At 33.2% G+C, this 23,442-nt stretch overlaps 1 protein-coding gene and 1 long non-coding RNA gene across 2 annotated transcripts; both read right to left on the bottom strand.

The window, feature by feature from the left end:
• Positions 1-9,691: 9,691 nt before the first annotated feature.
• LOC129292797 (uncharacterized) lies at positions 9,692-12,065 on the bottom strand. Its single transcript, XR_008589003.1, has 4 exons — positions 11,794-12,065; positions 11,530-11,603; positions 10,812-10,854; positions 9,692-9,922 (listed from the first exon to the last, which is right to left on the bottom strand). It is a non-coding gene; the product is annotated as an uncharacterized LOC129292797 (long non-coding RNA).
• Positions 12,066-13,867: 1,802 nt separating this feature from the next.
• On the bottom strand, positions 13,868-20,396 carry LOC129321913 (E3 ubiquitin protein ligase DRIP2-like). The gene is made up of 8 exons (XM_054967895.1): positions 20,182-20,396; positions 19,839-20,083; positions 18,867-18,966; positions 17,410-17,740; positions 16,809-17,254; positions 16,639-16,689; positions 15,096-15,168; positions 13,868-14,482 (listed from the first exon to the last, which is right to left on the bottom strand). The coding sequence occupies exons 2-8, from the start codon at positions 19,951-19,953 to the stop codon at positions 14,309-14,311; spliced, it is 1,290 nt and encodes a 429-aa protein (XP_054823870.1). The 5' UTR covers positions 19,954-20,083; positions 20,182-20,396; the 3' UTR covers positions 13,868-14,308.
• Positions 20,397-23,442: the final 3,046 nt, after the last annotated feature.

Genomic DNA, 23,442 nt, shown 5'->3' with positions numbered 1-23,442 from the left:
GAAGTAATAGTAAAATTTGTTTGACATCTGATTGTTGGACTTCTGTGAGTTCTAAAGGGTATATTTGTTTGACAGCTCATTTTGTGGATGAAAGGTAGAAATTATGTAGTAAAATACTTTTATTTTGTAAAATGGAACCTCCACATTTTGGGATAAAGCTAGCTAGAAAAGTGCATGAATGTTTGACTGATTGGGGGATTGAGAATAGAATATTCTCCATTACTTTAGACAATGCATCTGCAAATAATAATATGCGGGACATATTGAAAGAGAGGTTGAGTTTGCAAGATGATTTCAAATTAGTGAGTAATGGAGAATTTTTTCACGTGAGATGTTGTGCTCATATCCTAAACTTGATAGTTCATGAGGGTTTGAAAGTTACAAGTTCTACTTTGCATAAGATTAGAGAAAGTATTAAATTTGTGAAAGCATCAGAGGCAAGGTCAATTCTTTTTAAAAAATGTGTTAAGCAAGTTGGTAGCATTGATACCTCAATGGGCTTACGGCTAGATGTGCCCACTAGATAGAATTCCACTTACATAATACTTGAAAGTGAAATTAAATATCGTTGTGCTTTTGCACACATGGCTGTCAATGAAACAAATTACAAATTTGGTCTCACAAATGATGAGTAGGCTAGAGCAGATGCAATGTGTAGTTTCTTGAGGCCATTTGAGAAGATTACAAGGTTGATTTCTGGGTCATCATATCCTACGTCAAACTCTTATTTTATGCAAATTTCCAAAATTGAGATGTTGCTTGATGCAAATATGAAGAGCCCTGATCTTGTAATTCAAGAGATGGCTAGGAAAATGAAACAGAAGTTTGACAAGTATTGAAATGAGTACAGTGTCATTCTTGCACTTATAGTAGTTTTTGATCCAAGATGGAAGTTTAATATAATACAATATTGCTATACGAAGATTGACCCTATCACTTGCCATGAGAAGGTTGCTAATATTAAGAGCGAGTTAATATTCATGTTTAATGAATATTCAAGTATGGGGACATCTACCAATCTTGGAGTTGATAGGGCTGCAAGTGGATCAAGTTATAAAGCTTCAACAGTCACTACTCATCATTCTTCCTTGGCTTCAAGTGTTTCAACATTAACCTCTTTTGATGATGCCTTTGATGTAAGTTTAAATTCCTTGTCTTTTTAAATTCTTTCACTTTTTTCATTAATCTAGTATTTGTTTGATTTTTTTTAATCCTTTATAAATACATGATGCAGGATTATTAAGATATTTATGTAATTATGGACCATTCTTCCTTAGATAAGTTTGAACTTGAAAACCATTTGGAGGAACCAATACTAAAGCCTGATAGTTAAAAAGAATTGGATGTCTTAAACTGGCGGAAGAGTAATCAACATCGATATCCAATTCTTTCAAGGATGGTGGCTGATATTCTCAGCATTCTGATCACTACAGTAGCAAGTGAGTCAGCTTTTAGCATTGGTTCGCGCGTCCTAACAAAGTATTGGAGTTCCATTCTTCCAGCTAATGTTCAGGCTATCATTTACGTTCGTAATTGGTTACATGGTTTTGTGTATAATGATAATTTTAATTTATATTTATTTTATTTTTTACCATACAAATTGCAAACAACATGAGAAATAATAACTATAATTGTGTAAGTATTTTTATTTATTATTTATTGCAGATAATGAAGGTGAAGAAGAAGAAGAAAGTCTTGATATTTTTACCCCTAATGAGCCAACTATAAGTGGATCACAATTAAATTTTGTTGAGCTTGATCATAGCGAAGAAGAAGAAGATAATGATGATGCTACCAATTTTGAGTTATTGAGTATTTAAGTATATTTATTTAAATATTTTCATGAGACTATGGTTTTTGGTGGTAGATACTGTACTGGATAGATTCAGCTCATCTTGACTTCATTGCATGCTATCATTTTCATTTAAATTGTGTTTCTAACATCTAGCTCATTTAGATGTTTTGTTTCTTTGGATATTGCTACTTATTTATTGTGGTTAGTTTGATTGTTTATTGCTTATTGTTATTTAGCTTGTGTCATAAAGGAATGATTGAATCAATTTTAATTTGAGAAAAAAAATAAAAAAAGGCAAAAGGGCTCGAAGCCCGCAGGGCCAACCCTAAGCCCGTTATGCTTAGGGCCGAGTTTTAAGATTGAGCCCCTCAAAGGAAACTCAGGCTTAAACCGGCTGGCCGTTTTAGGCCTGAGTCCTTTAAGGGTCGGCCCTATAGGGCCGGGCTAGCCCATTTTTCCAACTCTACGCATACGTAGACCAATTTGTTACCCTACTTAAGGATTTAGGATTTCAGTGCCCTTTTCGGTTTGACTTTAGTATTAGTGGTATTTACTATTGGCTCATTATACCATGTTCTAAATAACATTTCCATGTTTTATTACCTTTTTATATCGATTTATAAGATAATGTTAGATAAGATCATTCACATCAACAAAATTTATGTAATATTCTCTCTATTTAAAAATATAAGGTATTTTCAATTGAATCTCGCTTGCAACAAAGTAATTACCTACTTTCAAACTAAATTCCATCTTTTTATATTCACCTCTATTAAACACTCTATAATAAATATAAAATCATTTATCAATAGGGATATTTAAAAAAAAGACAATGACTATACCTCAAGAAACTCAAAATGTCTTACATTTTTAAATACCTAACTTTTTAAAAAATATCTTATATTTTTTAATGAAAGGAATGTACTTTAAAACATAACTTTCAAAAAAACCCTCCAATTAACATTCTATTTGTAAAATAATATTAAAGATAAAAGTACAATGGAAAGAATAATATTAAAAAAAGAGAAAATAAAATCATCAATCCTTATCATTTTATCGAATTTTATTTTAATAGTTTTTTTTCAATATTTTTGATCTCATATAGGCCTAAAAATTAAATGTCACCTATTTTTTTAAATTATAGAGATTGAAAATACAAAAAAAAACTACATAGATTAAAAATAAAACTCAATATCTATAAGGATTGATAATTATATTTTTTCTTAAAAAACTATCATTAAATTTTATTCTTATCAAAATATTTTATATTTTAAACTTTCAAGTCTTTTTCAAAAATAATTTATAAATTAGGAGAGGGATTATTTGGGAATCTTTTTATTTGCGTTTACTCTGTATTATTATTATTGTTGTTGTTGGCGGATAAAATCACGTATAAATAGCAATTAATGCAGTTACGTTTCACGTACAAAAATCAGATGCAGGAGAGGTAACTTTGACGGCAATCATTAGAGGCGTGATTATAGAGTGTCTCCGTTTCTGTTTTTTTTTTTTAACATGGAAAGCTTCGATTCAAAATCAAAATCCTGCTGGGGTTGAGAACGTGGTTTAAGTATCCTTTTGAAATAACGCAGCACAAAATCACGCTCCCATTCTCTCCTTCTCTTCCCGATCTTACGTTTTTTGACAAGACAATTTTTTCAATGTGGCATGAAATTTTAAAAATAGTTTGATTGGTTATCAAAATTTGTAAGGCAACAACTTTTTTTTGGGCAAATTGTAAGGCAATTACTTATTACATATTATACGCGTTTTCTTATATGTTAACTATGTCATGTTTGAAGTAAATTACTGGATTGTTCAATGTTCATAATTTTATTATACTATAATTTTTCATATATATGTGAATAATTTTTTTATTACAAAAAAAAAGTCACACGGCCAAAAATAAAAACTCCAGATCAATCCAATAACTTTGGTAATTAAACTTAAATATGTTGGTTAAAAATTAAACTAGAGTACTACTTCCGTTTCAGAGTGTGAAGAATTTTTAATTGAATCCTTGTTCGTAATAAAATATAAGGAATTTCAACCTAATTTAGTTTTCAGGTGTAAGTTAGATTGATGATGAATTTACTTCAATGTACAGTGAAAACCTTTAAGTATGATTTATATTATCAAGACTCAAAATAATTTTTACAAAATGATAAATTGATTTCATCTCTGATGCACTTGAAAAATAAAGACAATAATTTTCAATAACTAAATGTTAAAAATAAACGATGGAGAAGAGTATTTATAAATATTAAAATGATGCTTGGAAGTGGCACTTTTTACTTAACAAAACTCTCTTTAAAAGTTATAATCAATATTGTTTTATAACACTTATATTGGTTCACCGTTCATGAATATCCTTATGTTGTTTCATGCACCTATATGGTATAACAATTAATATTAATCAAAAGATGTTTATAATAGCTTTTCATAAAAAAAAACATTCTTTTAATATATAGAGTTTTCTTAAAATACATTTTTTTTATCAAATGACACCTTTTATTTTTATAACTCTCCAGATGTGTCATTAAAATTTAGAGAAACGTGACTTTGATAATCATAACTCTCTACATAATTGTTCATAAAAATTTTTTAATTTATAAAAACATAACTTCTTAATTTATAAGAACATGCTTTTCAAAAAGATGCATCTTGTTTTAAAAATATTTCAAAGAAGTCTAGTAGTGTAGTTGACTCCAATTAATTTTGGAGTGCTGAGGGGTGAGGGTGCCTAATTAAGCATTAGATTAAAATTACCCCTCAAATTATTGCAATAAATCACTTTAGGCTATTTTTATTGAAAATTAAAAGGATGATTAACTTATTAATTTGAAATAGGGTGCAACTAAACGAAGGTGAGAGGGGTAAAATAGGGTGGGGAATATGAAATTTGAAATATATAGATATTAGCAAAGAAGCCAATTCTAGGCGAAATTAGGTTGGAAAATTTTTCAATTACACCATACCAAACAAACATTTTCCCTAATTTTATTTTCATTTTTATACACACACATCTCATTTCCATCGTACCAAATAAATTCTAAAATAAGATTAAATATATATACAAACAAAAGTAGGAATTAGATTTCCGCCTTTGAGAAAATCCCTCCACTATCTCTCTGACAAGGGAAAGTGGATCTAGATTATTTATATTTAACTTGGATAGGCTGAATTAAAATATTTATTTTTTTACATTTATTAAAAAATTATAAAAAAATTTAATAAACACATTTCATTACCAATGTGAAATGTAAAAAATAATAATTACACTATAACTATAATTTAAAAATAATTCTTTTTAAAGATTAACCATTAGGATACTTGCGGATTAATGTTACTTATAAGAGTGACTAATCACCAAGGATGGCATCCCACCAACATGCTCTTCACCATCGTGAAATTTGCCCAACTTAAAAACTCATTGCCGTAGCAGATGAAGCTTTCCACTTACAGCCTGTTTTGACAGGGGCTAGTATCGCTTACATGAACCAAAACCATGGTTTGATGAAAATCATCCACACACACTCATTTTCTAATAATTGATTATTTGGACTGAAGCCAAATTTTGCTGTAAGCTGAGAAGAGTAGCTTATCGAGATTGATTTTATCGTTAGCTCCGTTTATTATTGTTAGAAATTTTACCCCCAAGCATACCCTCCAACAAATTTCAGATATCCTTGGAATCCTTGGAGCCTCGACTCTGCTCCAGTTGCACATAGTCGTCACCAACCTACCTCTCCCATCTCCAGTGAGTTTCAAATCTCCTCTCATCTCTCTATCGTCCTCCAATTTGCTCATATCAGTAGCTTCATCTTCTATCTTCTTCGATCTTCTTGCATTAGTAAGTTTGACGTCTCTCTACTCTGATCTGCTTGTCCCATTTCCGGTTGCTCGTCCTTTGCCGTCTTTTTCTTAAAAAAACAAAAATTTATGCATTTTGGTGCCATTGCAAGCTTTTGAAGAAGTCCTGGGTACCATTGCAAGTTTTTGAGTGCTGCAATTCGCATCTAGGAGGGTGGAGGATTTCGTGTGTGTGTGTGTCTCTCTCTCTCTCTGTGCAGCTTTCATATTATTAATATTGAGGGTTCCTAATTACCTTTTATTTTGCACATATTGTTTAGTCAATAAATTCACAAAATTTATATGATTATTTTATTAATATTATAACTGACACGAACGTCAACATATTTTGTTTGTTAAAAAACAACCTTTTATGATAATTTGTATATATAAAATTAATTTTAATTAAATTATTCAAACATTTTTAATTTCAACATAATCAAATTCAAAAAATACCATCAAAACATGATCACGTTACAATATAATCGATTATATTAATTAATTTTATCCAAACGAAATCCAAACACACCCTTAAACATCAACCCAACTTCACAAAACCAACGCGCGGCCGTGTTGGGAGATTCAAACATGCTCTGTTCAAACAAGCACAAGTAACGAATGGAAGAGACAAACAGATATTTAGATATTACGACAACAAGAGAGTCATGTTCAATCTTTGCGCAATTGCACTCTTCTTGGATTGGGTGCGGCGGAGGCATAATGTTATAACACAACCATATGTAAATGCTGAATCACGAGTACACGCGTGAAAAATTATTATTATTTTATTTCTCAATCTATTTATATCATAAATTTTGAAAATTCTATAAACTACATTTTTCATAAATCGCGAACATTATAATTTATTTCTTATATTTGGTGTAATGCATGCATGGATGGAACTCATATATGTGAAACAGTGAAAATGGGGGTAATAGAACAATCTCCGACAATTGAACAAGTTAAAATCAACATATTAAGAATGCATGATTATGAAAACCGTATTCACCATATTTCAACGAAATTGTGGAAATGTTGTTGTCAATTGGGCACTTTTTTCGATGCTCCCATTTCCTCCGTCGGTGGTAGGGCACAGTCCTATCCTAATGTAACTTTTCTCTTGTTTTTTTTAATCATTTAAATTCTGGTGGCAAAAAAAGTAACATATCCATGAGAGAGAATTTCAATTCACTACCTCCGGAAAGACTTAATTTTAGGTAAGCTTAATTTTTTTTAAATTTCAGTTGAATTTAAAAAAGACAAATTAATAGAACTTCATTAATAAAAATATTAAAATATCATTTATTTATTATGTAAAATTATTAATTATTAATTTTTTTATTACATTTATTAATTTACAAATATCATTTATAAATTACATCTATTTGTCAGACAATTAACAATATTAATTATTAATTTACTAACTTTATTTGTTAATTTGTTAATATTAATTATAAATTACAAGATTTTTAATAATTTGTAATTAATTTTTGTAAATTACAAAACCTATTAATAATTTATAATTGATATTAATAAATTAATAAGTAAAATTTGTAGCTTAACAACTGATGTTGCTGTTTATAATTAAAAAATTAATGTTAAATTTTATATAATTATTGACATATCAACTCATATAATTTATAACTCATATTCGTAAATTAATAAGTGGAATAAAAAATTGACAACTAATAATTATGCATAAAAAGTGAAGAGTATATTATGTTTTTCACTAATAAAATTCTTTTAAATTTTCTCTCTTAAATTAAACTAAAATTTTTGTAGATTCACTTGAAATTAAAACTCTATAGGGGTACTGAATCGAAATTCTCCCTGTCCATCATGTGCATTCAATTCTAAAATAAAGGGGCAACTCGTACAGTGCCTCCAGGCAAATATCGTCTCACTAGCTTCCTCTCAGCCTCGATTCTTTATAAACTGGATATCGCCATTTATTGTTTTTTCCACCTTTTTTTGGTTCGGTGGCTTAATAAAGAACCAACTCAGACGCGGACATTCACATTAAAAAACGCTCAAATGTCACGCAAGTGAGAATCTACAAGGCAAGCAAACGCCTTTTGGTCCTTCTTTCAAAGGGCGAAGCAAGGATTAGTGACTCATGCTCATAAGCTACTCGTAGCTTGAGATTTATGTTCAAGAGGACCCCACTAACCTTGGAACAAACCATAATGAAATTAAAAGCAAAAACGATGCAATTTGTCCTGTCATATTGCCCACCCAAAGAAACATTCTGTCCATCTGTTTTGCTTTATCTGATTGAAGAATATTTTCCCCAAATGTCTTTGTTCTTTACTGGTATCTTTCACGGGAGAGGGGAAAAGGGTACAAATTTACAAGCTTTATGTTTTTCGTCGCACATGGATTTTATGCTTTTACTTTTTGATTGGCCAATAAAGCAGACACAAGCAAACTGTTTACCTTGGGATCTGGTGAAGCAGGTTTTTGAACTATTCAAATACGCCATGATTGGAACCTTAAATTTGGGGTTATCCAATCTATTTGGTTCTAGATTCGCTGCTTGCTCTACGATTTGCTTCACCTAAATATAATTCGAGTTCACCAAGTGGAAGTCCAAAATTTTCCAAAGCTCATCACTCACCTGCTCTTCGTTTTTGAATTACTCTGCCGTGCACGTATAGTGTAGTCATCTCAGCCCCTGGCTCGCAACAGTTTTACTTTGGAAGCGACAAAATTTCTCTCTTTTATTGCTACACAACTTGACAATGAATTACAATTCTTCGTTTTCAATTCAAGCGATTCTCAGAATTGTTCTTACGATGCAATTTTGCAAGTTTTAGGGGCATTTATTGTTTTGTTTGGTTTCATTTGAGGTAAAAAACTTCCTATGATAGGACTTTGCTCAAATTGTGTAAGCCGAACGGAAAAACAGAAATTTAGTAACGGACCAAAGTGAATTACCAGTCTTGGATTGGTCAAAATTTTTAATCAAGATTTGTTACTTAAAGCATTAATTGAGGGTGTTTAATACATTTAAGGATACATAAGTGATTAATTAAACGATACTTCCTTCAATTTTATATATAAAAGAAAATACATTTGTTTTGTTTTTATTTACAAACAAAATCACATATTTTAATAAATATTTATTACAATTTTTTTAAATTACCCCTCACATTCATAATTTTCATTCATGTAAAACAATTAATGCAATCTTATCTTAATTAAATATAAGGATATTTTAACCCAATTGTTTTTATTTATAGAAATAATTATCATTGTCAACTAATTTTTTAAAATTAGATAATAGAATTGTTTTCTCTTATACATAGAAACAAAGAGAATATGCTACAACGGAGTCATTACTTGATGAGATGGAGTCCTTTTGTATTCAGGACGAAAGCAATAACCTACCATGAACTACAATTATTATTCAAACTTGATGCATTATCCAATTGATCAACAGTAAAGTATAACATTGCAATAAAACACCAGATTAGATTAACAATGAAAGTCTAAGAAAACTACGCATGACTCATACTGTGATCACACCCTACACTTGAATCGGTTTGCTTTTATGCACGAAAAAATTGGGTTGCTTTTGGTGAACTGAGCCTTAAAAGACTATCAGAGAGCAAGAAAGTAAGAAACACCACTTCTTTCTCCGAATCCGAGGAAGGCGCCCTTGGCTGTAGAATTAGAAACCTTAGTGTGGTATACACCACTTCTCAGGGGAATCATTGCATTCACAGAATCACAATATAAAACCGATTTAGACTTCACAGTAGCATTTACCACACTAAGGTTGGCGAAGCTTATGGAAAACAATAAGTCCAATAATTTTATTTTTATAGTTGATAAAGGGCATGCACAGCTGAAGACATCAGCTATTCAGTTATTGCTTCCTTCCTTTTCCCTTTTTGGTGCCTCTATTTGTTCTTTACCAGTGACTTATGATAGATCCACTGCACAATTAATGGATAGTCAAATTCACAAACCAGCCACAGTGCAGTGAAGATCATTCTTCTCAGAGGCCTAAAGCAGGGAAAAGTATCAATACACACGAGGAACATAAACGTGCGTCTCATGCTGATCGTTTGCATTTAAAACGACTTCAAACTATTTCAGAAAAATATATGCGCGCTTTTTCTTACTGTCTAAATTTAATGAAAAACATGGAGAGTGATTTTCAGATGCCCCCGTACACATACGTTCCGGTCCCCGAGTCATCAAAGTGAAGAATATATCGTTAAGTTTTCCCATCTTCTTAGCCTCTTGGTTTGTCTTATACTTCAGACACTGATATGGGCATATAAGAAAAGATGTTAGTCCAAAAAGCTTTTGAAAAAGTGCAAGGAATATAAACTTACGGCAAATCACTCACTGCATCGCGTCATTCATACAAGCGACAAAAATGATATTATTTAGAATCTATTTTTTAAGGGGCTATGTAGACAGTGTAGTCATGAGCTCATGCGAATTTAATTGATACCGGCAGTCACATTCGGCTTGAATTATACTTTTTCCTCCACGGAAAACAAAGTTTGCCATGTCCAACTCTTTCATGGCAATGACCACACCAATAACAACTGTCAATTTGTGTAGTTTTCTCAGCCACCTTACAGGCAAAGGAAGCAAGGAACTTGCCAGCATCACCAATAGTGGACAACTTGTTCATCCCAAAAAGCAAAATGAACAACTTGCCATCCGGCATCCCTTCCCAAACCCAGCGAGCGTATAAAAATATGCATAAGTAAAATAGTGCCACTGAATTAATTCCATCACCACTAGAGATTCCTAGAGATAATAGCATCATCCTCAGCACTGGGCATCGATGATGTAAATTAAATAATAACGATACAATGAAGATGCATGGACACTCACACTCAAACAAATATGCCATCAACAAATTCTAAAGTTCTTTCTTGTCTTTAATACAAGCACCTAACATGAACAGAACTCATTTTTCTAAAAGTCCATACTTTATAAAGCGCGTCTATAGTTACAGAGATTTGTTTCTATGGAACTTTTCAAAAAGGCTTGTAACTGCGAATGGTAAACAGAGAATCCCCCGTAAATCTTCAAAATTTTATGGCATTTAACAGAGGATTTGATCTTTGGCCCCCAAAACAAAAAACAGTGGATGTGATATATTTCTAATTATACGAAATTACTCGGCCAAACTTACATTTTAATGAAGCTTCATCTTTTCCTTTCCTCCCTAATAAAGACTGCTCCGCCAAAACCAAGTCCGCATATGCAATAAAATGTGGAAATCACATACTGGATACAAATTGTACAATTACTCTGACGTGATGTATGAAATTCTAATAGAAAAAAAAGTTAGACCATATGCAGAAAGTGGCATGCACTTATAAAGGAGAGAAGGAAAGTTTATAAAGAAATTGCAACAATCAGGACATGTAAAAAAACTTAACAACGTTACATAAAAGATTTTAAATTAAACCTTCGGATTACACGCAAATAATTGAAACAAATTTATTCTCTCATTAGCCAAAGTCAAAAACCGAGAGAAGCATGAGGGGACTGGCACAACTGGTCAATAAAGCCCATCAACTGATGACTTGGACTAACGTGAATAATCATGTGGCAAGGCAAAAAGGGCTCTGTTCAATAAATTTATAGAAAGCATACAAAATTGAAATACTCGCACCGATTCTGTATTCATCTATCTGGACCATTAAACTTTATTACATTCCACATGAGGAAGCAACAACATAAGATTAATCTAAATTTGGTTCGCACTCCAACAATTAAAACACGGACTTTCTTTCTGAAATTGATTCTTGTAGCCAATGGAATTCAACAAAAAACACACACACAAAAAGATAAAATGTATCGTTAGAACATTAAAGGCAAAAGGCACAGAAGATGAGGATGTGTACCTGTCGATTATCGGAGGCCTTGAGCACCAATTTTCCATCACAGTGTATACTTCATGACATATCGCGTCTATATCCTAAATCCAGTCCAACATTTATTTCCAAGAGAAAAACATTAATATAAAGAAAGCAGTGGAGACATCAATTTTAATAGAAATCGCATTCTGTTCGATCAGAATCTATTTTCTCGGCAACCAGAATACTGGGGAAAAAAGAAAAGCAAAAATACGAAATTGTAAGACTAAGACGTGTAAGAGAAAATCTTACAGCGTGAGGATCGGCACGGAACAAGTGAACTCGTCCTAGGAAGTAAAGTAAACCATTGGAATGCAGAGGAAGTAAAACTCATCGAGTCTCAACAAATTTTGGAGCAGTCGTCGATACAAATTACGAGCGGAAGCAGCTGGACTGAAGGGCGGGTCTGATCACTTACTTGACTTTTGGTGAGTAAACGGGCCTCTGGACCAAAAACAAAAAGTGCTCTTTCATTCACCTCATACTCGATTCAGCAAAATGTTGGCCTGTTGTCGTGTTTACTTGTCCAGTTGTCCCCATGAAAGGTTCTCCCTCTTCTCACAAAGAAGAATGTGTTTCTTTCAAAAAAAGTAAAAAGAAAATTTTGGTGAGTTGGATTTGGGGCTCATTAAAATTAAGACATTATTAGTTAGTTTTGAATGTATGTTCTTTGTGGATATAAATGAACTCCTTATCAATTGAATCAATTTTTCTTTGCTAATTAGTGTGATTCTATTAAGAAAAACATAATATTTGATTATTATATTTTCATCAAGTTTTGCTTTTAATCTCTATAGTTTTTTTAGTGTTTTTAGTCCCTATAGTTTCAAAAAGATTTGATAACCTTTGTTTTTCAAATCTCTATAATTTTTATTTTTTAGTGATTTTAGACTTTATAAGGATTGAAAATATTGTGAAAAAATTACAGAAATTAAAAGCAAAATTTAATAAAATTATATGGACCAAAAATTATATTTTTTCTTCTATTAATAATTATAATAAACTAGACAATTTTCCCATGTATTATGTGGAATTTGAAGAATGAATATTCATGGTTTGTAAATATTTGTAAATAATGTAGCGTGCTATAATGGTATATTATTGTACGTTAGATCTTGATATTTACATGCCTTCAGTGCATTATCAATCTAATTTGGTTAATTGGAGATTAGATATCAATTATTAGTTTGAAAAGCAAAATGAATAAAATAAAACAATATATAAAATAATTATTTTTAAAAATTTCAAATGTTTTTTCTGCTTTTAAATTTGTAAAAGAAATAATGTTAATTGAACCAAATGTAAGGGTTTAGCATTGTTATGTTTGATAACGAACTAAAAAACTTGATAAAAGACAAACTATTTGTTTAAGAAATTTAATTATAAAATGACGTGATTTTAACATATTTTGTCATTGAAGCTAGCTTGAATGGTAAAGGTAAGACGGGATACGAGTAGAGATAATGAATCCAAACCCTCCTAAAATACAGACACAAAGTAAATTTCATTTATTTAAATTTGCTTAAAAAGAAATATTCAAAAGTTATTTAAAACTATTTAATTTATTACACACATAAGTTAGACTTATCTAAAAATATTATTAGTTAAGTATAATTTTTAGTTAGGCCTGTATCATGACAGTCTAGTTAGGATGCTTAACAATATAGCACGTGTTGAAAATTTTGAAAAGGGTAAATATAAAAGGAGAAATAGCGCCAGCCATACAAGCAGCGCCAAACTGCCAACGCATAGCGCAATTCAAGGATTGGATCATCCGCAACCATCTGCAAGAAAATAATTCGCTTTCGTGTCTCATTATAGAGCAGACTAGTTTTATTCTGTGAAGTCGGAGCATCACGCGATGATACGCATTTGTCAAAGTTTTACTATTAGCTGATTTATTTTCTTTTTTGGCCAAAATTAGTAATTTACTCATTTTTATCGCATTATATGAAACCAGAAAAGAAGCTACTCCTACTAGCGTCAGAAAAAGCACAAAGCTTGTAATCTAGGCTAGATTGGCGGTAAAAATGATTTATGTTCTATATGATGGTTAAAAGAAGTGATTTGGTTATTTTATCACTCAGTTCACACATGGTATTAATTAACGTTTTTAATTCCATAGGGTTCATTAAAATTTTCTTGTTCTATTAATCAAATGAATAGTAAAAAAAGTCAAGAAAGGAATCAATAACAGGATTCTTCTATTCGACACGCAGGATCTAGTATGCATTTTTGTCAGCTCTATGAGGAAACTAATCAAGTCAGATGGGTTCAAAATCGAATCTTAAATTATGTAATCTAAAAAGAAAAAACACGATTCAACTGTGAAACTCCTCAAGAAATCATCTGTTGCATTCAAGTACGCTGACATGTAACTATTATAAGTTTATCTAAAAAACGATGCAGGCCGCAGAGTCATCAAATAATTAAAAAAAGGGAATGAAAAACCAAAGCAAGCACCTGTGAAATAAAGACCTAATCAACAACAGAAAAATCATGTTATATTGAAGGCAGAGCTTATGTGACCTTTCTTATTCTCCTCATTATGCGGCTAAAAGCAGCATATGTTGACTGGAAGCATTATCAAAGGTATGTGTCAGCATAAATGCCAGTGGAGGGAGGCGATTTGTACGGCAATAGAGGCAGGATGATGAAGAAGATGGATCAAGGAGGTGATTATACAGCAACCGAGATAGAATGAGGAAGAAGATGGATCATGGAGATGATTATACAGCAACCGAGACAGAATGAGGATGCACATGGATCAAGGAGGTGGGGCCTTGCGAGCATAGGTCAGGACCATGACAAAGTCTTTTGCTGATGATCCAATGGTTGCTGGCATTCTCTGTGATGTCGACGTTGATTGCAGCCATAAGTCAACCAAGTTATTTAGTTGCAATGTAGGGACCACCGGTTGACCCATACATTTAATCTCAACCTGCACAGTAATCAACTAAGTGTCAGCAAACATTTTTCTAAACAAACATGAAGAGCTAACTACAAGCAAACTGATTTCATCCCTCCACAGCACCAAATGTCAGAAGGAAGATATAGTTCTTAGTTCTTGTCATAAATTAACACAAATAAGGGAGCACTTAATGCAGTAAGAATTTCCTACAAGTAAAATGCTTTCTTATTTGACAACCTTAAATTATTCATGGACTGACATGCGACACCTTGTGGTTTAGACACTTTTCCATCGTGTTTGATGCAACCGAGTAAAAGATAACATGCAGAAAGGGACCTTTAAAAGGAATATGATAGTGTTACGTCAATGCCTTGTCATATGATGGATAAAGAGGATGCCTGCATAAGCTGTAAGCTGTGCGGGTGGTTTGGGAGTATGGGAGTACAGGTATCAAAGTATCAAATGGTCATGAATATTAAACATTAGCAGATGTCATGAACTTGGCTCTCAGAAAAAAAAAAAAAACAGAAACTTAAAATACATTAAATTCATGCATCCAACCAGAAAGCCAAATAAAACAATAAAACCATTCACATGCAGCTATTCACTTTAATGATAACAGAAAAGAGAGGGAGTGAATCACCTCTGCTTCGCTGGTCAGATCTAACTTCTTCATTAGGTATTTCTGGATAAATGAGACAGGCATGTTCCCGTCCCTGGCAAAAAGAACAAGAGAAAGGCGTCAGATATCAAAAGGACATTATTACAGTCCGATTGATATTCCACTAGCTGATAAGAACAAAATGATCACGTGCATATGTACATACATGATACTGATACATGCAGCATAGGGTCATAATCTCGGTCACAGATACTTAACCAAGGCATGAACTTTGATGTAATTATTCTTTCAAAATGCCTCATGCTTTTGATTAACACAGCTGACGTGTAATGCAAAAATCAAAGGTGAGGAGTCACAAATCTAGTTTCTTCCTGAGGTATCTTTGGATTATGTAAGAGATGACCACTGTACTCCACATGTGGGAAAGAGGAAGTCATAGTCTTTTGTATAAAGCGTGTACATCGCAATTTTTAAAACACGAGGAAAGAAAAAACCTCCATGATTGTATGGAACTCTTGGAAAATGGAATATACAATTGCTTTAAATTCACCAGACAATCTCTAGTCCCCTCCCTCCTTCCCAATTATATCATTGTATAGGTTATGTATTACCATGATTTGTTATTAAATGGTAAGAACAAAGACATTAATCATGTCATCGATAAAGCAAATCATTTATAATTAAAAAAATATAAAATATCGCTAAGGAATGGTCTCCATTCCACAGGAGGGAAGGTAACTAAAAATTGATCTAAATTACATATAAAAAAGGAGTTACCCTGTCCTAAAGGTAAGATCTATCCCATTATGGCCCCCAATATGAAGCATGAAGAATGCCTGATGATAAGCTGGAAAGCGTGGTGAACTCTGGAAGATATATATATATATATATATGAGAGTAATTTCAAGTTTCAATATCTAAATTGAAGGTAACAACAACTGAAGGTAAAATTGTCTTTATGAGAAACTTAGGGAAGACCACATGAAGACGCTTATCTTTGTATTATAAAATGACTAATAAGAAAATAGGGAAAAAAATGAGATCTTAAAAATGAATCTGATATGATTTGCATCTGAGTTCCTACTTCGGTACTTCCTACCCTATTATTGTCGCAATTTTCCAAGTCTTCATGTGCTCAACCTTTCATCAAGTCAATGCTCATATATTTATCAAATTTCATGCATGGCATGCTAAAGAAAAAAAAGTCTCTTGAACAAACAAGATGAGATCAAGAAATTTATTCTCCTTGCACTGTATGAAATTCTAAAGCATCATCATGCAGAAGCATCAATATGTGTTACTTTTAGGTCAAAGAGATTAACCTACTTTTTATTGCATTAACCACTAAGGAATACAGATAGACAATAGGACATATTAAACACGTACTCATGTAATTACTCTTTAATCCATCATTTACTTACTGTCAATATATACACAAGATCTACTCAATAATATGGTATCATAAATTCCTCTACGCTGTGCTTTTTATAATAAACAAATGCATCGAACCAAGACAAGAGAAATAGTGTAAAAATTAAGGAGTAGTGATTAGGAAGGAACTTACTTTATTCTTAAGTAACTTGCAGAAATTTGGGGCAGTGGCGCATCTCCATCCCTGAATCAGTAGTCCAAGTATAATGAATAAATAAATAAATAAAATTAACAGGATAACTTTATGCATCAAAATTCAAAATATTCCACATTAATTCAAGTTTCAAAGCTCTGCATTCTCACTGGTCTTCAGAAGCTACTAAGGAGAACCATATTGGACCAATTCTTTCTTTCATTTTAGCACTGTTTGCATCCAGCACAGCTTGGGGTGATATGCTTGATTCACCCAAAACAGGTTCCTTTTTTCGGCGATTTCTGCGCAATTTATTGGATTTTGCTGTATCTGATGAAGCAGGATCTGTGCCAATCTTTTCATCCTCAACTTTTGACTTTCGTCTGTTGTCCTTATTTTTGGATTTTTGTACTTGAGAATCACTCTCATTTATTTGAGTAGGTTCTTGTTTAGCATCACATCCTTGCACGTTGGACTTGAAAGATTTAGTCCTACTTGCAACCTCCACCAAACAATTCAAAGGTTTCCAAAGATCCAATTTTGCTTCCCAAGGTTCAGCCCCATTATTTTTCTCCTTTTTGGGAGTGGATTGGCTTGCATCATTAGGGGACGAGTTCTACACCAATCAAATTTACAAGCATGATAATATAAGTAAAGAAGTGCAAATACAATCAGGGAAGAGAAATTTGCACAAAAACAATGAATGTCAGAAAAAAAGGGACACGGAATCATGTATGACAGGAATGAAAAGAGCCCAATAGTATCTCCGACCTCTCTAGTAGACTGAGTAACCTTGTTGATGGTATCAGGGGAGCTTGAACTCTCTGGATGATCTTCAGTTGAATCTTCCTTTTTTATAATGGGTTTTTCAATGGAAAAACTAGTGGAGCGTAGAGCAATAGCCTTTCTTGTAGGCTTTGTTCTTCTGCCTGTCATGGTTGCCTGTGTTGATACTCTGGGAGTGCTGACAACCAAAGATGAAAGTGATCTTTCCTTTCTTCTAGCTGGTACTGGTTCTGAGGGGACAACTTCTGGTGCCTTTGCCTTTACATTCTTCAAAGGGAAAATTTTAGCCCTTACATCTTGCAAACTGTGGTCTGGCCTGGTGGTCAAGAAAGAAGGACAGAAACTTAGCATGCAATAGTTCAAAAGAGAACCCCTATTTCATAAGCCGAGTGCTTCATTACAAAAGGCTTGTGTAAACAGCATTTCACTCTTTAGCTGTCAGGATGTGGGGGGGAAGCCCTTGTGAATTGTGGTGTGCTATTCTATAATCATAAGAGCAATTTCAGAAAGTGCTTCTCTGACCAGTTTTATGAGTAACTGTGGTATAAAAAACGTGACGCAGTGTTGCCCAGCCAGCTTTCTCATGGTAGGGCTGGCAAACAAATATCGTCATGTATATATAAGGAATTTTTCTTTTCTAATCGGAATTAGTTCTCAATACAATCATATATTGCATAAGTTTAGTCTCTCATCCATATATATAGGTCCTCCAGGTCCCACATTTTAAGATATCTTTTTATGATCATGGTCCATTCTTAGTGTTTGTATTATAAGATTATAAGAACCATCCATGTGAACTCCAGGAAAGCTTACAAAAATCGACTGTTTATATTACTATAAATAAATAGGTAATTAAATCACTGAGGAAGATAAAAAATAATTCATTATACTTCCTCATATGCTACAGTTCACATTCATTATTATTATGACAAGTTAGTGATATGCAGGATTGAGTACTTCTGCCTTGTGTTCTCAAATTTAACAAATATTGGAATAACATGGCATTGACGATCATTTTTGCATGTTGATCCCGGACAACAGCACCATAAAAGAAGATCGAGTCACAGGCTTATAGTACTATGATCTGTGACAAATATTTCTCCTACTTTTTTCTCCTCAGCCTCCTTCCTCAGCAGAGAGTGTTTCAGTAAATTTTGCTTCTTGGAAAGTCCAAACTCTTTACTGTGTGTGTATAGACAAATCCAAAATATGATTTGTTTGCTAAAAGAAACGCCCTATCTTGTATCTCTACCGCAACAGCATTATGACAATTAGGGGGCTGTTTGCAGAACATGAATATTATTGGCACAACATGTTAAAATAATTCCTTGCATGCATTTTCAACAAATTGCAACCTTGTTAATGTGAAAGAGAGGAGTGTTCAATTTCTTATTTTAAAAGGTATAGGAGAGGAAAGACTGGCTCAATCGCAGGAAGCTAACCTCAATTTCTCAAGAGGAACACAGCCCAAATCAATATTGCATATTGGACAGCATTCCAATTCCTCTTCAGTAATTTTGTCGTGTATGCACTTCCTGCAAACTGTATGAAGTTCAGAGAAATAATCTATCAGCAGCAATCTCACGTTCAGTGAATCTGGTCATCGTAGCATTCAATTGAAAATATAACCTTCACAATATAAAATGCTAAACAAATTATTCTGAAATGTCGATGAGAAATGAAAATAGCTATTGTGAGTATAAACTCCACATGATATAGAAAAGGAGGTCATGTAAAGAAGGAATAATGAGCCTCGTCTTATAAGGGGGGATTCACCAGAACACATTTTCCTGTACTTCTTTCGGCACCAAAATGCAAGGAAAATGTTCAGCTAAAACTGCAATGGAGGAGTGAAACGTGCAAGGAAAAACACGGAACAGAATATTATATAATCACGCTATATAAGATCTAGTGATGAGGCCAAAGCGTGGAAATTGCATATTATGCTCGCCGTCACCACACAAATGCATGTGCTAGCATCCGAGCCTCCGTATATGAGTGAACGCGAGTTTATTGTATATATGTGAATGGACACTTGAAGTCAAACGTTTAAACAGCTTCACGCTTAGCACAGTATTATAAAGGCACAACTGAATAGTTGGCTAATCAAAAGGATAAAGCTTCTGCAACTAGCATTCACGTCACAAATAGTGAAACACCGTTACGGAGAAACAGAAAGACAGATTTTCAGAAGCATTAAATTGCCAATTACCCATATCTGGTTATGCAAAATACCAGATGCCCATCCCAGCACGGGTCAAAGGAGAGCGGAACGCACAAGAATAATGCAAAACAAGGATAACCAAGATCGTCAATGATGAAAAATGCCCAGAAGATTTAAAATTTGAGGAATTAACACAAGATTAAACTAAAAGAAACAGGATTCGAAGGGAAACGAAGATAAGAGGACTCACACGTATGCAGGCATTCAGATATAGTGGTGGCCTCCCTGAACAACTTATTGCAGAGCGGGCAGGTCATGCATGCTGCAATCGTTTCCCTCTTCACTTTGACTACCTGATTCGCCATCGCCAACTCCGACAAGCCCCGCCCTCACCTCGCACCTCCTTTCTCACGCACGTATCCACCCAGTGCATGCTACGACTAAGCTCACTCAAGCAAAATTTACGTCCATTTCGTTGTAATCATCAGCATTAACCTGAGAAGCAAAGGAAGACGCAAAGATGACATGGACTAAGAAGCGAGAAAACGTGGAAGACACAGCACAAGACGCGTGCGTAAAAGAAGAAAACGGACCAGGCGTTCGGCGAAGACGGGTAAAAACAGCGGCTTGGGATTTTGGGGGCTGGATTACGAAATGGGTTGGTCTGATTTGTGAAGATTTGACGTCGGTTTTGGTAGATTTGGACAGAGGGAGATGCGGATGATCCGAATCGAGGGGCCTCTGCGTCGAGAAGAGCATGAACCAAGAGTCTGAAGTTTCTGTCTTTTATTTGTTTTTCTTTTTTCCTTTTATTTCTTTTATTCCGGAGACTCGTAAATATATTTTCAAAACGAAATTATTTAAAGACGGGTTCGAACACTTCAACCAACGACGACAGCTAATAGAAACAGGGGTGGTGATAACATGCGCCGCAGTGCGCCCTTCACTCTAAGATGTGTCCTGCTCCTGCCTTTCGTGCTGTGGACGGCTGGGGAGGATTCTAACATGCGCTCCAGTGTATCAATGAACTATCATAGGACCTCCTGCACGAAAGGCAAGCTCCTTCATTCTTTTTCCTTTGTTATCTACATTTTCCCCCTCGTGCCTCCTGCAATCATGATATATTGCTATAAATTTTACAACGCGCTCTGCTGGCTGCTGCACGCAAATCATGATTATATTACCAGGATTCATTTTGAATTCTGTACATTCAACCTTATTAATTATTAGTTCATGCACATATTAAATCAAATCACTGCGGGGAATTGCTGGTCAGATCTCATTTTCTGCCCATTCATTGGATTTTGGGCACTATAAAGCTCTTACCATGGATGTACAACTTATATGCATGAATTATAGTCATATTCATGACTTGGGAGTGAATTTTGTGACGCGGATTTTCCTGCTACAGGCGTTTCTAACGGAGCTTAGATAATATTAAAAATTACTCCCCTAGTTCATATTATGGTATCTTTAACTATTTTATCAAAATTAAAAGAGATGATTGAGTAATTGATATTGTTCAGATATAAAATAAGCTTCCAATTTTGCTCTTGCTTAAATAAAAATTTCTCAGATTTGCATTACATTCTCTCACATGGTTAATAAATTCATATGAGTAATGTTGAAAAAAATATAATTAATACTCCATTAAATGTCTTATATTAAAAACTAATGAATGTTTCTAGAAGTCGTCCTATAATAAAGATCAGGAGGAGTAATTTGGTACTCTCTCTATTTAAATATAAAACATTTTTAATTAATTACATCTTTAGTAAATTGTTAATTATTTAAATTTTTTTCATATATATTTTTATTTAATAAGATGTCTCATTTAAATGTGAATGACTGAATAATTTATTTATTAAATATATTTTTTATTAAAAAATATATTGATTATATATTAAAAATTAAAAATATTTTGTATTTTTAAACGCGGAGAGGGAAGAATAAAAATTTTGGGGGGGGGGGTAGTTACGTTATCGTTATGGCAATTAGAGGGAAATGATGAGGTGGGAATACAATGCGTGGGAGTTCCAAAATGTCATTCCCTTCACATTAAAGTGAGGAGGGAGGATTTATGCTTGTTTTACAAGCGTGAGAGACGCACAGGGACAGTGTTGAGTTGGGACTGTCAAGGAAGGAAGTCAACAAAGCTAGTGGATCCAATAGGATTGGTTTGAACAAATGGAATATAACAACACGTGATGTTTGTGAGTTGGCAACTTTAGAAGATAAGCTAACTGTAAAGTCCTGTGGCTTCCTTTCCTAAGTACTTGCCTGACCATTTCCCCCTCGCCAGGCAAAGCCCACCCCACCTCTTGAAAGAATGTTATCTACGTCTTCTTTGAGAACCAGTATTGCCTTTTTTTCTTTCCAACTATGAGTGAAATCAAGTTTGATAATGACGACATTTATTACTGCTTCCTTGGAGGTTCGTCTTTGAAGACGAACACTTTATTAGCATTAACAATTAACTAACATCATGGTGTTCATTTTTTTGGTTTCATATTCATATTCATAGTTGGATCGCAACTCACAACACGCAAACAGCAAACCCGTTATGGAATCATTATTGGATGCGTTCAGACACGGCGGAACATAACGTGATTGTGGCAATTTATCGCGGCGTGCACCTTCCCATGACAGATGCGCTTGGCTCCAACCCGTATTAGCAACGCTATCAATGCGAAATTTAATTCGTCCAAACTTGCCTTCAATTGGATTCATTATTAAACTGGTCAAAATGCTGTGCTCATTTTACTGTACTCAAACTCTTATTGGTTATTTGTCACTCAAGTCTTGACTATATTATACACTACCTTTTTTTTCTTGTGAAAATAATTTATCATTCCCCAGTCTGAGATATTTTTAAATCTTTTAATGAAGCAGTTAATTATTTTTAAAATTATATATTATTTATATTTATTCTTATTTAATAAGATATTTTAATTATAAAACCTTATTAATTACACTCTTTAAATGAGGGTATTTTTGAAAAAACTCCATTAATTAAATATTAAAAGATCCAAAATATCTTATATTTTGTAATATGTTACTTTTAAAAAATGTCTTATATTTTTTAACAAAAAGAATATATATTTCATTGCTTTTTTAAGTAAAACTAAAAAGTTCAGGAATATATATCACATTTTATTTCAAATTGCCCTTTATAAAAGCAGAGATAATTTTCACGAGACAAATTCAAATCCTTCACATGTTAAAGATTAATTAAAAGAATATTTTAGTTTAAATATTTTAATTTCAAACATAATTAATATATGTAACTAATTTTTTAAATTGTGCAAGTTGATTAAAATTTGCTTCTACATTTGATTACAGAGGGAGTATGTTTTTGCTTTATGTTTTGGAATTGTATTTTTTTTTTTAATACAGTTAGCTGACTGAGTCATGTTTGAAAATTATCAGACTCAATCGGGATATCCCTTCTGCAAGCAATTTTTGTGTTGACACTAACTCAGTTTTAAAGTAATATTTGAAATACAAAATACTGATGAATTTCAGAACTCAATTCAGCATAAATCATAGTAAGTTAAATGTAACGTTGATTCATTGAATGTCAGTTCACTAGCATCTGTACCAGGAAAACCACCCCTACCATCATATTTAATGCCATCACTAAGTTGGCTCCCATGCACTACACTGATATGTGGAATGAGCCAGAATTGCGGGGCCTCATTGCCACGAGTACGAGCATTTCATTGCATCAGGACTTGGGAGAATTTAACCTTGTAAACGTTATCTTCACTTTCCCATTCCACACCACTATCGCGTGAGTAATCCCCAAAGTATATTAATATAACTATCGCTCGGATGACATTTTAAAAATATTA

Source organism: Prosopis cineraria, unplaced genomic scaffold, assembly GCF_029017545.1.
Source record: "Prosopis cineraria cultivar Desert tree isolate PC_DT_omini unplaced genomic scaffold, ASM2901754v1 PC1, whole genome shotgun sequence".
Taxonomy (NCBI): Eukaryota; Viridiplantae; Streptophyta; class Magnoliopsida; order Fabales; family Fabaceae; genus Prosopis; species Prosopis cineraria.
This window is presented reverse-complemented; position numbering and strand designations above follow the sequence as displayed.